This window comes from Oncorhynchus mykiss, chromosome 10 (genome assembly GCF_057628025.1).
Source record: "Oncorhynchus mykiss isolate SJ-2025 chromosome 10, ASM5762802v1, whole genome shotgun sequence".
Classification (NCBI taxonomy): domain Eukaryota; kingdom Metazoa; phylum Chordata; class Actinopteri; order Salmoniformes; family Salmonidae; genus Oncorhynchus; species Oncorhynchus mykiss.
This window is the reverse complement of record NC_143031.1, coordinates 14,341,819-14,355,764: the sequence shown is the minus strand read 5'-3', so window position 1 is coordinate 14,355,764 and position 13,946 is coordinate 14,341,819. Positions and strand designations below refer to the sequence as shown.

Genomic DNA, 13,946 nt, shown 5'->3' with positions numbered 1-13,946 from the left:
ACAGAGAGTAGCAGTAGCGTAAAAGAGGGGTTGGTGGGTGGCGGGACACAATGCAGATAGTCCGGGTAGCCAATGTGCGGGGGCACCATATCAGGCCACTCATAGGCAGGAGGAGAAGAGAAGGAATGGAGGAGGGGAGGTGTATACCTGTATCTTACTGAAGAATATCTTATCCCACAGGCTGTCCATGCGGATGATCCCCCTGCTGACCTCTGCCCCTTTTCTCTTAGCTGCAAAGTTCAGCAGCCAACGCTTCAATGGGGTGTTGGCCTGGCTGAATATCTGTAGAGTACACACATAGACATTCAAGAGAGAAGTTGATATAAGATCTGAAAAATGAAGGGGTGGGGGGGTGGGGGGGGGGGGGGGGGGTGTAAAGGCTGGTTCTCTCACCTTGTCGTACATGCGGTTGAGCAGTCGAGGTACCACAGGGAAGATGGTGGGCCGTAAGGCCTTCATGTCATCAGACAACAGGCGGATGTCGCCTTGGAAGAAACCGATCCGGCCACCGTGACAATACACCACAGACTGGGGAAAGAACCTAACAGTTACAACTGAGTCAAAAAGCACTTATTGTATTCAGTTGCATAGATCTGGCCTAATGCCGCTTTCGAGACAACTCGGAACTCGAAAACTCTAAAATGTCCACTTGGAAACTAGGGCTCCGACTTTCCCACTTGCAAAATATCATAATTGACAAACAGGAAACTTGACGCAAAAAAATATATTGATTTTAACTCGGAGGTTCAGAGTTTCTGAGTTGTCTTGAAAGTACCACAATTCACACCGATCTTTGGAACAGTTCCTGTTTTTGAGGTCATGATGAGGACAGGCTCTGCAGGAACTGCCTTTTTTCTTTCACGTGTTGAAAGACATGATTTGCATAATAGACTGGAGCGCACTGGCAGGGACCATGAAACTTACTGTATATGGAAAAGCCTATTCAACGAGTTCTACAAGGAGAACATGGGTCGTTCCTTTTGAGGATGATCTTAAAGGCGTTTACATTAGTTACATAAAGGTCACATACATTAACAGTGTCTGGGTGTGTGCATTCTTGTGAACGTGAAGTATGTGCCTGCTTGTGTTGGAGGGGAAGAGAGGTGGTTTCCTGTGTCTGTGTCTCACACACTAACAAGGAAAGAACCTCGGTTGAACCTGTATGGTTGCTTTACCCCTTCAGTACTGAAGCTGATCCAGTGCCAGCTTTGTTGTTTAACTCATATTAGTTATTCAAAATAATACATATGGGACTGATCCAAAATCAGTAGTTAGGGACTGAAAACACGAGCTGTGGAACCACAGCTATCGGAAACAACAGACCAAGCCAGCGATCTAAATAGCACCCTATTCCCTTTGTAGTACACTACTTTTGACCAGGGCCCATAGGGCCTTGGTCGAAAGTAGTTCAGTATATAGGGGATAGGATGCTATTTAGGATGCATCCCAAGCTAGAGGCAGCGTGGGGGGTTAACAGCAGGGCTCAAGTTTCCTGTGGGGGTGAAACTGTTAGTACCGGCAGAAATAATGCACACCCATGACTGTATGAGCCAGCTTATCCAGAGCAAGCAGATGATATGCCTATATAATAATATAATGTCACAATGAAATCCAACCGCAGATAACCAGGTCAATAACAGCCAAGGACAAGGGTAATCGCCAAGATCCTACATGTCTGAAAATACAGGTACATGTGTACACACACACACACACACACACACACACACACACACACACACACACACACACACACACAAAGAGGAGCAACACCCATACCAACAATTCTACAGATGAAAGCTTAGTGTGGGCTTTTTTTGAGAAATTACCTGGATGAGTCTTTCAAACATGTGCGCCAGAGGCAGGAAGGAGATAAGAACGTCATCTTGGTTTGGGAATATTACTTTCTGTGGCATGGGGAAGAGTTAAAGTGGTTAGCAGGGGATTAGAACCGCCCCATCGGGTACACAACGGTTGAATCAACGTTGTTTCCACGTCATTTCAATGAAATTACATTGAACCAATGCAGAATAAATGTTGAATTGACTTCTGTGCCCAGTGGGGTTTGTTTCTCACCACTCAACTGTCAAACATGATCTTAATGAGAAACAGATATTATACACAAGCACACAAAAACAAATACATTTGTGCATTGTACATTTCCATCTTGTTATTGTCCCATGTAAGATATGGGACTTGAAGCCATTTAGTGAGTCTTGCATCTAATATAGTTACATAAATGGGAAATTTAGCACCTACTCAAGATAAATACTGTACAAGGGAAATTTCTTCCACAGAAAGGGTCAGCTATACCATAGTCCGATCGAACTTACATCTGTCACTTTGAGGAAGCCTGAGAAATCAGCCACAACATTCCCGTGTGTCAGCATGACTCCCTTTGGGTTTCCTTTGGACAGAAAACAGTGCAACAAAATCAATGGACTCCTCCTCCACCTGCTCTCAACAATGGATAGCACGCTATTCCCTTATAGTGCAATACTTAGGACTATGGTAAAAAGTAGTGGACTGTATATGGAAACGGGTTTCCTTTTGGGACCCATCCAGTATCAATCGATGGAAAACAACAAGGTTAGATATATATATCCGGAAAAACAAGTTAGCAGCCTAGGAACTAAAAGAATTATCATTGTGGCACTTGTTTTTCAGGCTACACATGAACAGTATGTGTTTTGCTTTGACAAGGTGGGAGCGACCTGAGTTGAATAACCCTGTAACAGCCTTTGGAACACACACACTCGGAGAGACAGGAGTTTAGATTGGCCTCAGGGCAGGCGTGTAACAAGTGCACCAGGGGAGACATCCACCATGGGAAAACACATACTGGCTGATGGAAGTTACACTGAAAGACCAACAGATGGCACTCTTTCCATTATTGCAGTGGGCTGCTTGTGACTAAAGCTGTGGTTACGTGTGGAAATACCAGGGTATTCTATATGACTGTATTTGTGGCCAGACCGTAATAAAATTACCAAGCGCCTTACATTGTTGCCCCCATTACTATGTAACTCCACTGTAATAACTCAAGTAACATAGTAGTTACGTAGCTGTAACATAGTAGTTACTTTGTAAATTACATGGTAACAAGGTTGTTGTCTATTGTCTGCAAAGGTTGTTACATTGTAACTAGATAGTAATTATAAAGGTTATACCCTACTGGGTTTCACTTTACATTAAGTTGCTTGCTCCTGGGTGATAATTAAAAGTATATCTTATGTAACTACATTGTTCTTGTATCACACTTGATTCGGTATATGTAGCCTTTGAGCCAGGTCATAACATAGAAATAAACCAATTTAATATGACCAATAGTTTATGACAGGGTGTGGCTTGTTACAATTGTTGTTACCAGGTCCTAGCCTATTTATCAACCCTGGCATTACATGTGGATTCAATGGTTGTGGCATCTTGTAGTTACATGCAGGGTTGGGTAGGTTACTTTCTAAAATGTGATTTGTTACAGTTACAAGTTACCTGTCTGAAAATGTAATGAGTAACGTAACTCAGTAATGTAATCGGATTGCATGCTGTTACTTTTAGATTACTTTCCCCTTAAGAGGCATTAGAAGAAGACAAAAATGTATGTTACCAATTGAACCACATCTATTGCAGGATAAATCAATGTTAAAGTTTACATAGCTGGCCATATATGGATGTTAAATCAATGTTAAAGTTTACATAGCTGGCCATATATGGATGTTAAATCAATGTTAAAGTTTACATAGCTGGTCATGTATGGATGTTCAATTTTACTTTATGTGTTGGTTGTGTAGGCTTCTTCTAACCCATCGTTTTCTACAACATATACTAATATTATTAAATTAGATCTTTACATTAAAAACCAAAGTCTATCAGAATTCCAGTCATTCCAATAAATGTCATACACCTTGATTTTAGGACTTAGAAATATGGAAGTATAGATTAGCCAAATTGTTTTACCTGAACATGACCCCAAAACTAAGGACGTATTAGCCAGCCCTACTCTGTTGTTTATGATTTTGTTGTAATGGAGGACTGATTGGGCTCATTGATTCAAGTTAAAGAATAAATGCTGCGCTCATGGAATGGTATGCTTTGCCAAGAGTGTGCAAAGCTGTCATCAAGGCAAAGGGTGGCTACTTTGAAGAACATAAAATATAAAATATATTTTGATTTGTTTAACACTGTTTTGGTTACTACAAGATTCCTTATGTGTTATTGCATAGTTTTGATGTCTTCACTATTATTCTACAATGTAGAAAATAGTACAAATAAAGAAAAACCCTGGAATGAGAAGGTGTGTCCAAACTTCTGACTGGTTCTGTATAAATCATTTCTAAGTCCAAAAATGGATGTAGCAACTACAGATTGCCCCTTTAAGTCTATCAAAAGTTTGCAAGTTTCAGCATGTGTCCATTACGCCTATGGATTTTTTTATCAGCATGAATTAGATTAGAATAAAAGTGGGGCTTTTATTTCATAGGCTGGGATCAGCACTATGCAGCTGTTGCAAAAGCGTATTTTTCACTGGCTGTCCACTGGTTTCAAAAACAATGATTGATAGGCAGCTTAAACTTCTTGAATTCAACCATAATTGGGTTCAAATACACATTTAGATTTGTGAACAGCCATCCACAACAACCACAATCCGTAAGGCGCAAATAGTTAAATGAGAGAGCAGCAGTGTGATTCACATCGATGCACTATGTAGATGTCAATAATAAGTTATATCCGTATCACCGTAGACTACACCACTGCTGTCATCCTTACCTCCAAGCGTTTCTTCAAGTTGGATAAACTTTGGATGCTGACAGCAGTCGCACCATTGGAAGACATAGTTTGGACTGTAGCCTACAAAAGCCTATTCCTGCTCTTTTCATGCGATCCATCTCACACATTTGGTGTTTCATCATAGTGGTCTCTGACTTGTGGTCAAACTCACTCAGGTGGAACAAACTTAAACCTGCGCCTTTTTTTCAATGCTGATTTGAATGTCATTGAGAAAACAAAGTGTCAAACATCCTTTCTGAATTTAAAAGTAATCCTCAAAGTAATCATCTAGTTTTTCAAAAGTATCGGTAACAGATTACAGTTAACGTTTTTTTGTAATCCCTTACATGTAACGGGTTACATGTAATCAGTTACTTCCCAACCCTGGTACATGTAACAAGGACAGAGTTTGGTTTGAGTTATTAACATGGTAATTCACAGGTGACTTTTAAATGTGTAATTACAAAACATTAGTTACATAGTGGTACAAGAACATGTGTAATAACATCAGTAGTTACACATCTGAATCAACCTTCAGCAAGTGGATGTGTGATTACACATTCCTTGTTCCAATTGTGTAATATCTGATAGTGCTACAACCTTATTACCATGTAATTACATAGTAACACCTACAGTATGTAACTACTATATTGCTAATGCAGTTATTACTGTGTTAGTTACAGTACATGGTAATAGGGGCAACTTAATGTAAAGTGTTACCCAATGAATTTAACAGTATTGACAGTATTTGTTATTATGTTTTAGCAAAGTAACATTAGCCAAAATGCATAGAATTGCAGGAAATTAGTTTTAAAACTGAAACCTTTTTTCTTAGCACCATTACAGAATATGTAGTATCACATGAAACTGGCTTTAAAACCGAAACATTTTCTCTCAGCTCCATAGAGAATTGTGTAGAATTTCAGGAAATTGGCTTCAATGCAGAAATGGCTTTGAAATTGGGGCGTCTAAAATGTTCTGTAAAATTCAGCCATGCCGACGGGCCGACCACGCCCATTGCCATGCCCCCCTGCCACGCCCACCACCTAAGCCCCTTTTGATGCAGAAAAAACCCTTTAACTGCCTTTCCCTCTGAAGTCTCACTGTTAATAAGGGCCCTACCATGACCATTACTGTACCATTTCAACCCTGATACATGGCATTGGCTTTAAGTGGTCAGAGGGAGGCCTCTTCCTGTTAATAATCTGTCACACACGATGAGAGAAACAATAGACACGCTTCATAAAGTTCAATAGTAGAAACAGTAATAATAGAAACAGACCAAAGCTACCGTCAGGGTTGGACTTGAACCAGGGATTGTGGAGGAACTATTCAGATACTGCATTACTGTGTTAATACACATCAATATTGTGATCCGTATTGCCCCCCCCCCCCACCACTGCAACTCTCTGTTGTCATCTATGCATAGTCACTTTAATAACCTACATGTACAGTGCCTTGCGAAAGTATTCGGCCCCCTTGAACTTTGCGACCTTTTGCCACATTTCAGGCTTCAAACATAAAGATATAAAACTGTATTTTTTTGTGAAGAATCAACATCAAGTGGGACACAATCATGAAGTGGAACGACATTTATTGGATATTTCAAACTTTTTTAACAAATCAAAAACGGAAAAATTGGGCGTGCAAAATTATTCAGCCCCTTTACTTTCAGTGCAGCAAACTCTCTCCAGAAGTTCAGTGAGGATCTCTGAATGATCCAATGTTGACCTAAATGACTAATGATGATAAATACAATCCACCTGTGTGTAATCAAGTCTCCGTATAAATGCACCTGCACTGTGATAGTCTCAGAGGTCCGTTAAAAGCGCAGAGAGCATCATGAAGAACAAGGAACACACCAGGCAGGTCCGAGATACTGTTGTGAAGAAGTTTAAAGCCGGATTTGGATACAAAAAGATTTCCCAAGCTTTAAACATCCCAAGGAGCACTGTGCAAGCGATAATATTGAAATGGAAGGAGTATCAGACCACTGCAAATCTACCAAGACCTGGCCGTCCCTCTAAACTTTCAGCTCATACAAGGAGAAGACTGATCAGAGATGCAGCCAAGAGGCCCATGATCACTCTGGATGAACTGCAGAGATCTACAGCTGAGGTGGGAGACTCTGTCCATAGGACAACAATCAGTCGTATATTGCACAAATCTGGCCTTTACGGAGGGGCGGCAAGAAGAAAGCCATTTCTTAAAGATATCCATAAAAAGTGTCGTTTAAAGTTTGCCACAAGCCACCTGGGAGACACACCAAACATGTGGAAGAAGGTGCTCTGGTCAGATGAAACCAAAATTGAACTTTTTGGCAACAATGCAAAACGTTATGTTTGGCGTAAAAGCAACACAGCTCATAACCCTGAACACAACATCCCCACTGTCAAACATGGTGGTGGCAGCATCATGGTTTGGGCCTGCTTTTCTTCAGCAGTGACAGGGAAGATGGTTAAAATTGATGGGAAGATGGATGGAGCCAAATACAGGACCATTCTGGAAGAAAACCTGATGGAGTCTGCAAAAGACCTGAGACTGGGACGCAGATTTGTCTTCCAACAAGACAATGATCCAAAACATAAAGCAAAATCTACAATGGAATGGTTCAAAAATAAACATATCCAGGTGTTAGAATGGCCAAGTCAAAGTCCAGACCTGAATCCAATCGAGAATCTGTGGAAAGAACTGAAAACTGCTGTTCACAAATGCTCTCCATCCAACCTCACTGAGCTCGAGCTGTTTTGCAAGGAGGAATGGGAAAAAATGTCAGTCTCTCGATGTGCAAAACTGATAGAGACATACCCCAAGCGACTTACAGCTGTAATCGCAGCAAAAGGTGGCGCTACAAAGTATTAACTTAAGGGGGCTGAATAATTTTGCACCCCCTATTTTTCAGTTTTTGATTTGTTAAAAAAGTTTGAAATATCCAATAAATGTCGTTCCACTTCATGATTGTGTCCCACTTGTTGTGGATTCTTCACAAAAAAAATACAGTTTTATATCTTTATGTTTGAAGCCTGAAATGTGGCAAAAGGTCGCAAAGTTCAAGGGGGCCGAATACTTTCGCAAGGCACTGTACATACTACCTCAACTAACCGGTGCCCCCACACATTGACTCTGTCCCGGCACCCCCCTGTATAGATTGTTATTTTTTTACTGCTGCTCTTTAATTACTTGTTACTTTCATCTCTTATTCTTATCCATATTTTTTGAAACTGCACTGTCGGTTAGGGGCTCGTAAGTAAGCATTTCACTTTAAGGTCACATGTGACTAATAACATTTGATTCAATTTGATCAGCTTGTAAGAATAAGACACTTTGGCGTGCTATAGTTTATCTGGTGGCTAGATGGAGATACCTGTGGTACCACTGGTGAAGCACACAATGGACAGATCTTCTGGTGTAGGTGGCTGTGGGGAACAAAAGCACAGTCAGGATATAGTCCGAATGAGATCATGAACTCATTGATATCACCTTCAGATAATAGTCAACGTTATATTAGCCCATCTCAGGCATTTAAAGCAATATGTGAATGTAGAAGATGGTCACGTAAAACGAGAATACAAAACACTCACAGACTTAAAGTGCTATGTGAGATCAAAAGGGATATTAATACAGTCTGCATTTTAAACAATGGTTACTACAGTAACAGACAGCTAAAGAATGTTTGCAGACCTTATCTCTACTGTGTTGTCTTGGATCGTGTGATCTCAATTCTAACACAATAGCACACATAGATTGCAATTAAAGGGAACCAATTGGTTTGTACTCAGGTCTCAAAAGCACAAATCTGAATTGTATAACATTTAAGTACACATTCAACACAACCCTCTCTGCATACACAAATAGGTCATGGAGGGAAAACTGTCACCCAGCCAGAGATCCTGTCTAAAATATGTCTAAAACATAACAAAACATAGTCAGCACCACTCTGAGGTCTTCCTGCATTCTGCCTGTGCAGAGCGCGGCAGACAGGGACAGACCGTATACATCTCGAGGCTGGATGCTGTCCAACTGACACCATATTCCCTATTTAGTGCACTACTTTAAGGTGAGAGTTGGGCGGCATGGATTGAGTAGGGAATAGGTGGCTATTTGAGACACAGACAACTAACCAAACCAGACATATAAGACTGAACTCACCAGGGGCTTTCTGTGGTTCTCTCTGCCCAGATCCTGGATGGGACGGCAGCATGCAAACAAGCACATCATCTTGTGTTAGATAATCATTAGAAGAACCATAAAACACAGCCATAATAAAGTGGAAGGGCCTAAATATCTGAACAACTCTCTCTTGCTTGCATAGTTTTACACTAGGTTCATTTAGTAAACTGTAACGGAAGCATTCTTTCTTTATTTGACTAAATGTAGGATTTAACCATAACTTTTGCTTGTATCATAATGTTTGTTTTTTGTTGACATGGTAATTTACAGCATGGAAGTGAGACAGGCTATACCTGTTCAAGATACCATCATGTTCTGCAGAGATAATAATGCCTATCTCTTGCCCTCAGAGGGCTAGTACATGGATTACAGTAAACACTGTACATACTGCAGTTTATTAAGTTATAGCCAACACACCAGTCATACATTAGTGTTTGGAGTGTTCAGAGTACATAGACATGGAGCCATTGAAGTGTTGTTCATTCTTCTCCAAAGAATCAGTCGTGTGGCTTGCAAGCAGTGGAAAGAGTACACAGCTGAGCTACAAGTCTCTGCATAGACAGGATTGGGCTTTGATACATTATATTAGCTGAGCTGAGGCCTCTCTCCCTCCCTACCTGAAGCCCCTCCCTCCCCTCTCCATGAGCATCTACTCTCCCCCTCCCTCTCTCCCCACTCCCTACCCCCATACACTACTCCCCCATCACCTGTGCCCCCCTACACACTATCCCTACCTCCACATCTTGCATGGACTGGACGATGACCCCGCAGCCCGCCCCCTCCTCCAGCAGGGCAGGATCAAAGGGGTCCATCAGGATGATCCTCTTCAGCCCAGGGGTCTCCTGCCTCTCCACATTACCCAAAAGCACCTGGGCCTTCTCAGGCTTGTCACAGATTACTGTGACGATGTCCGCTGAAAGACAGCACACAAAAGGCCCCCACTTCTTGTGTGAGAAATAGAAGACACATACATGATCCAATCAGCTAGTAAACACACATATAACTACTGTTCTACACACAGATTTCCATTTCACGGCCTTGGAGCAGAGACAAATTCTGTTGGGACACTGGGCCAAAACAAAAGCACTGTCTAACTGAGGGGCAGTTGGAAAGAGATGAATAACATAGAGTTTGATGTCAGTTAACTGATTAGTGTCAAACTGAAGGATGGAAAGTCCTGAGGACATGGGGAAGGAGGAAAGTGTAACGACAGAGAGAGGCTCTCCCTTCCTCCCAAACCAACTGAGCTAAGCTCATTACCTCCAGCATAAGGCGAAGGTGAGCCCTAACCTGATTCCTCTGTGTGTGTGTGTGTGTCTGTGTGAGAGAGAGAGAGAGAGAGAGAGAGAGAGAGAGAGAGAGAGAGAGAGAGAGAGAGAGAGAGAGAGAGAGAGAGAGAGAGAGAGAGAGAGAGAGAGAGAGAGAGAGAGAGAGAGAGAGAGAGAGAGAGAGAGAGAGAGAGAGAGAGAGAGATTGTGTGTCTGAAACACAACACAATAAAACAGAATTCTCTTGTCTAAGGACAACTGTTCAGGAAGGGAAGGACGAGTGTCTCAGCTTATGAGCTTCATCTATAGCAGGGATGGGCAACTTTGATGGGGGTGGGGGCCACAAAACCACTGAACTCTTCATGAGGGGCCAGAGTTGCTCGCAGGTCTGCGTACCCACATGTGCATACCCTAGACAGAGTTTCCCAAAAATATATATATAATAAATATATAATATATATAATAAATATAGAATATCTTTTTTGGGTGGGTATCGATCCGAGGGCCTTCAAAACCCACGGCCGCCTGTTGCCCATCCCAGATCTATAGGTAGGATGTGTTTCATACAAGCTGTTAGCAGCAGGTAGCCTAGTGGTTAAGAGCATTGGGTCTGTAAATTAAAGTTTGTTGGTTACAATCCTAAACGACTAAAATGTAACATCATTTTTTAACACAACTGGACCGCAAAAAAGTATCAAAATAACTGGTCCATGAAACTAAAGAAATGTTCCTTTTAAATTAAAAGGAAGAGTCTCAGATCTAGTGCTATAGGTTAATAAAGAGTAGACGGGGCAAAGTAGGGCATGTGCCAACACAATAGGTTGTGCGTTGGCATACACCTGTATGGCATAACCCCGGCCTGGCTATAGAATTACACCAGCACACAACAAGCTCCAGTGGCCAGTGGCGTGTATTCATAGTAGCCGAGGACACCAAAAACTAAAAACGTGCACTGTATGACAGAGTCATAGACCGTTTCAGCAACATGAAAGAAGAGGATGGCATTGGCGTTTCTCTACAAGTAGGGTGAGAAAACATGTTTTTTCTATTTGCACACACACACACATGCAAGCACACACATGCAAGCACACGCACACACATGCAAGCACACGCACACACATACAAGCACACACACACACATGCAAGCACACGCACACACATGCAAGCACACACACACACATGCAAGCACACACACACACACACACACAGAAATCAGTACCATGGACAGCCACATCATATTTAGCTTATGTTGATTGGACTAAATAGTTTTTGATATCTTTTAGTTGTCACTGTATTAGACCTAGCAGAGGTGATTAGATAATGTTGAAATGTTGAAGTGTAAATGGTTCTGGAATGGTGGAGGCAGATTCTGTTTTCTTTAAGACTTGCGGTAAAACTCTGTGGTTCTAAATCAATAGTTGTTTAGGAGTCAGAAAATGTGGGGAACATTAACTTATCATGCTGTAGGCCACGTAACGGTTCGTTACATACAATATGCTTTGTGGACTTCACAGGGGTTGCTCTCCGGTTTTGTGATGAAACAAAGCTGTGGTTGAATTTATTCTGCCACTGTGTGTTCTTACTGTCTCTGCCTTAGGCCTATCTATATATCACAGTGGCAAGGCATATGAACTAACAGGTTGTAGAGAAAACAACGCAATTATCACAACACATAGGTTGTAATATGGCTTTTTTTTCTGGATTAGCATCCCTGGTGATTTTAACCACGCACCGCTAATGCCAGCAGTACAATTACTGTCAGGCTCTGTCCCAAATGGATCCCTAGTACCTATGTCGTGCACTAGATTTGACCAAGGCCCATAGAGGTGAATAGGGTGCCATTGGGACACAGAAATCTGAAATCTGCTAGTCTTACCAGTGTTGATGATGTAGCGTATGGCATCAGGCCCTAGTGTGTCATACAGAGGCACCACCACCATAGAGTAGGTGTAGCAGGCCAGCTCCGAAATGATCCACTGCAATTAGAGACAGACAGGTCAAAAGGAGGCCAGGGCACCGTTGCCATAAAGCGCAATAAAAAAAAAGCCTCTACGAATGGAGTTGGAGCTGTTAACCTTTATATCATGTCAGAACATTTGTGAATCAGTTTCTTGTCCCAAATGGCACCCTATTCCCTATATAGTGCACTACTTTTAATAGGGGTCTGGTCAAAAATATTGCACTATGTAGGGAATGCATGCCATTTGAGACACACATAATGTCTCGCTTTGACAATGACCTCACCTCTGGCCTGTTCTGTGCAAACACTCCGATGAACTGATCTGGGCACGGCGTGCAGCCCTGGCTCAGCAGCCCCGACCCCAAGTACTCCGCCCGGTTTGTGACCTGGAAGTGAAAATGAATGGGCAGCAGCTGAGCGTATGTTGAAACAATAAATATGCCAGTATAAAAAAATATAAAACAAGCTTGTTTGCGCTATGCTCTCCTCAACTGTCATGATGTCATAGATCAAATATTGGAGCAGTGTTTTTGTAACTCCAGAATCCTTCCAGCTGCAGCATTCCAATGCTGAAGTGTTTATAAGCTTCCTGAATAAATCCCTCTCAGTAACATAGAAGATAAAATACCATGAATAGAATGCTGAAAATAAATCCCTCCGGTTTTGTTAATAAATGTATGTTAAAAAGTCCAGTTGTTCAGTGCAATGGTACATAAAGCTTTAGTGTAAATCAACTTGAAATACAACTGTGTGTTGCTACAGATGTTTTAGAAGCAGCAGACGTAGGGGGTACTGTAAACTGAGCATCTGTTGATCAACCACCTGACACGTCCAAGTGGAATATAAAACTACAAGGACTGAGTTACATACAGAGCTATAGATTGCTCTTGTGCTTCAGTGTTCTGCACAGAGGTAGTTCTACTCTGTGCTTACCTCTTTATAGGACAGCCACTTGTAAGGCTTTTCGGGTAGCCGGGAGCCTAAGCAAGGTCCATCACCTAGAGACAATACCACAACAAGACGAGTCAGTGAATTTACAAAAACACAGAAACCCCCAAAGGATCACATGACTGACACTCATCGTGACCATGCATGTAGAGTCTCTGTTCCTCTATCGATTCCTCTTTAGCAGTCTTTTTACTGGCTACTAACTACAATTGCTGCTCAGCATTATGTTGGAATCAGTCAGTTAGTCAGTTATAAGACCGTCTGCTAAATGACTAATATGTCAATTTAACTATATTTAATTAGTCAGTTAGTCAGTCAGTCAGCTAGTCAATCAGCAAGTCAGTTAGTCCGCTAGTCAGTCAGTCAGTCAGTCTGAAATAAGACTGTCTGCTAAATTACTAATATGTAAATGTAACTATATTTAATTAGTCAGTTAGTCAGCTAGTCAGTTAATCAGTCAGTCAGTTAATCAGTCAGTCAGTTAATCAGTCAGTCAGTCAGTTAGTCAGCTAGTCAGTTAGTCAGCTAGTCAGTTAGTCAGCTAGTCAGTTAGTCAGTTAATCAGTCAGTCAGTCAGTTAATCAGTCAGTCAGTCAGTCAGTTAGTCAGCTAGTCAGTTAATCAGTCAGTCAGTTAATCAGTCAGTCAGTCAATCAGTCAGTCAGTCAGTCAGTTAGTCAGCTAGTCAGTTAGTCAGCTAGTCAGTTAGTCAGCTAGTCAGTCAGTCAGTCAGCCAGCTAGTCAGTCAGCTAGTCAGCTAGTCAGTCAGCTAGTCAGTCAGTTAGTCAGTCTGTCAGCTAGTCAGTCAGCCAGCTAGTCACAGTTAGTGACTAACT

At 41.7% G+C, this 13,946-nt stretch overlaps 1 protein-coding gene across 2 annotated transcripts in view; it reads right to left on the bottom strand.

The window, feature by feature from the left end:
- Positions 1–13,946, bottom strand: part of LOC110533375 (long-chain-fatty-acid--CoA ligase 6) — a 95,627-nt gene that overhangs the window by 11,027 nt on the left and 70,654 nt on the right. For both annotated transcript variants that reach the window (XM_021617510.3, XM_021617509.3), the window contains exons 4-13: positions 13,096–13,160; positions 12,447–12,548; positions 12,079–12,178; positions 9,669–9,847; positions 8,914–8,946; positions 8,129–8,180; positions 2,331–2,404; positions 1,827–1,904; positions 394–528; positions 148–282 (exon numbers count right to left, since the gene is read on the bottom strand). In XM_021617510.3, coding sequence (XP_021473185.2) covers positions 148–282; positions 394–528; positions 1,827–1,904; positions 2,331–2,404; positions 8,129–8,180; positions 8,914–8,946; positions 9,669–9,847; positions 12,079–12,178; positions 12,447–12,548; positions 13,096–13,160 — 953 coding nt within the window. The remainder of the gene's footprint in view (positions 1–147; positions 283–393; positions 529–1,826; positions 1,905–2,330; positions 2,405–8,128; positions 8,181–8,913; positions 8,947–9,668; positions 9,848–12,078; positions 12,179–12,446; positions 12,549–13,095; positions 13,161–13,946) is intronic.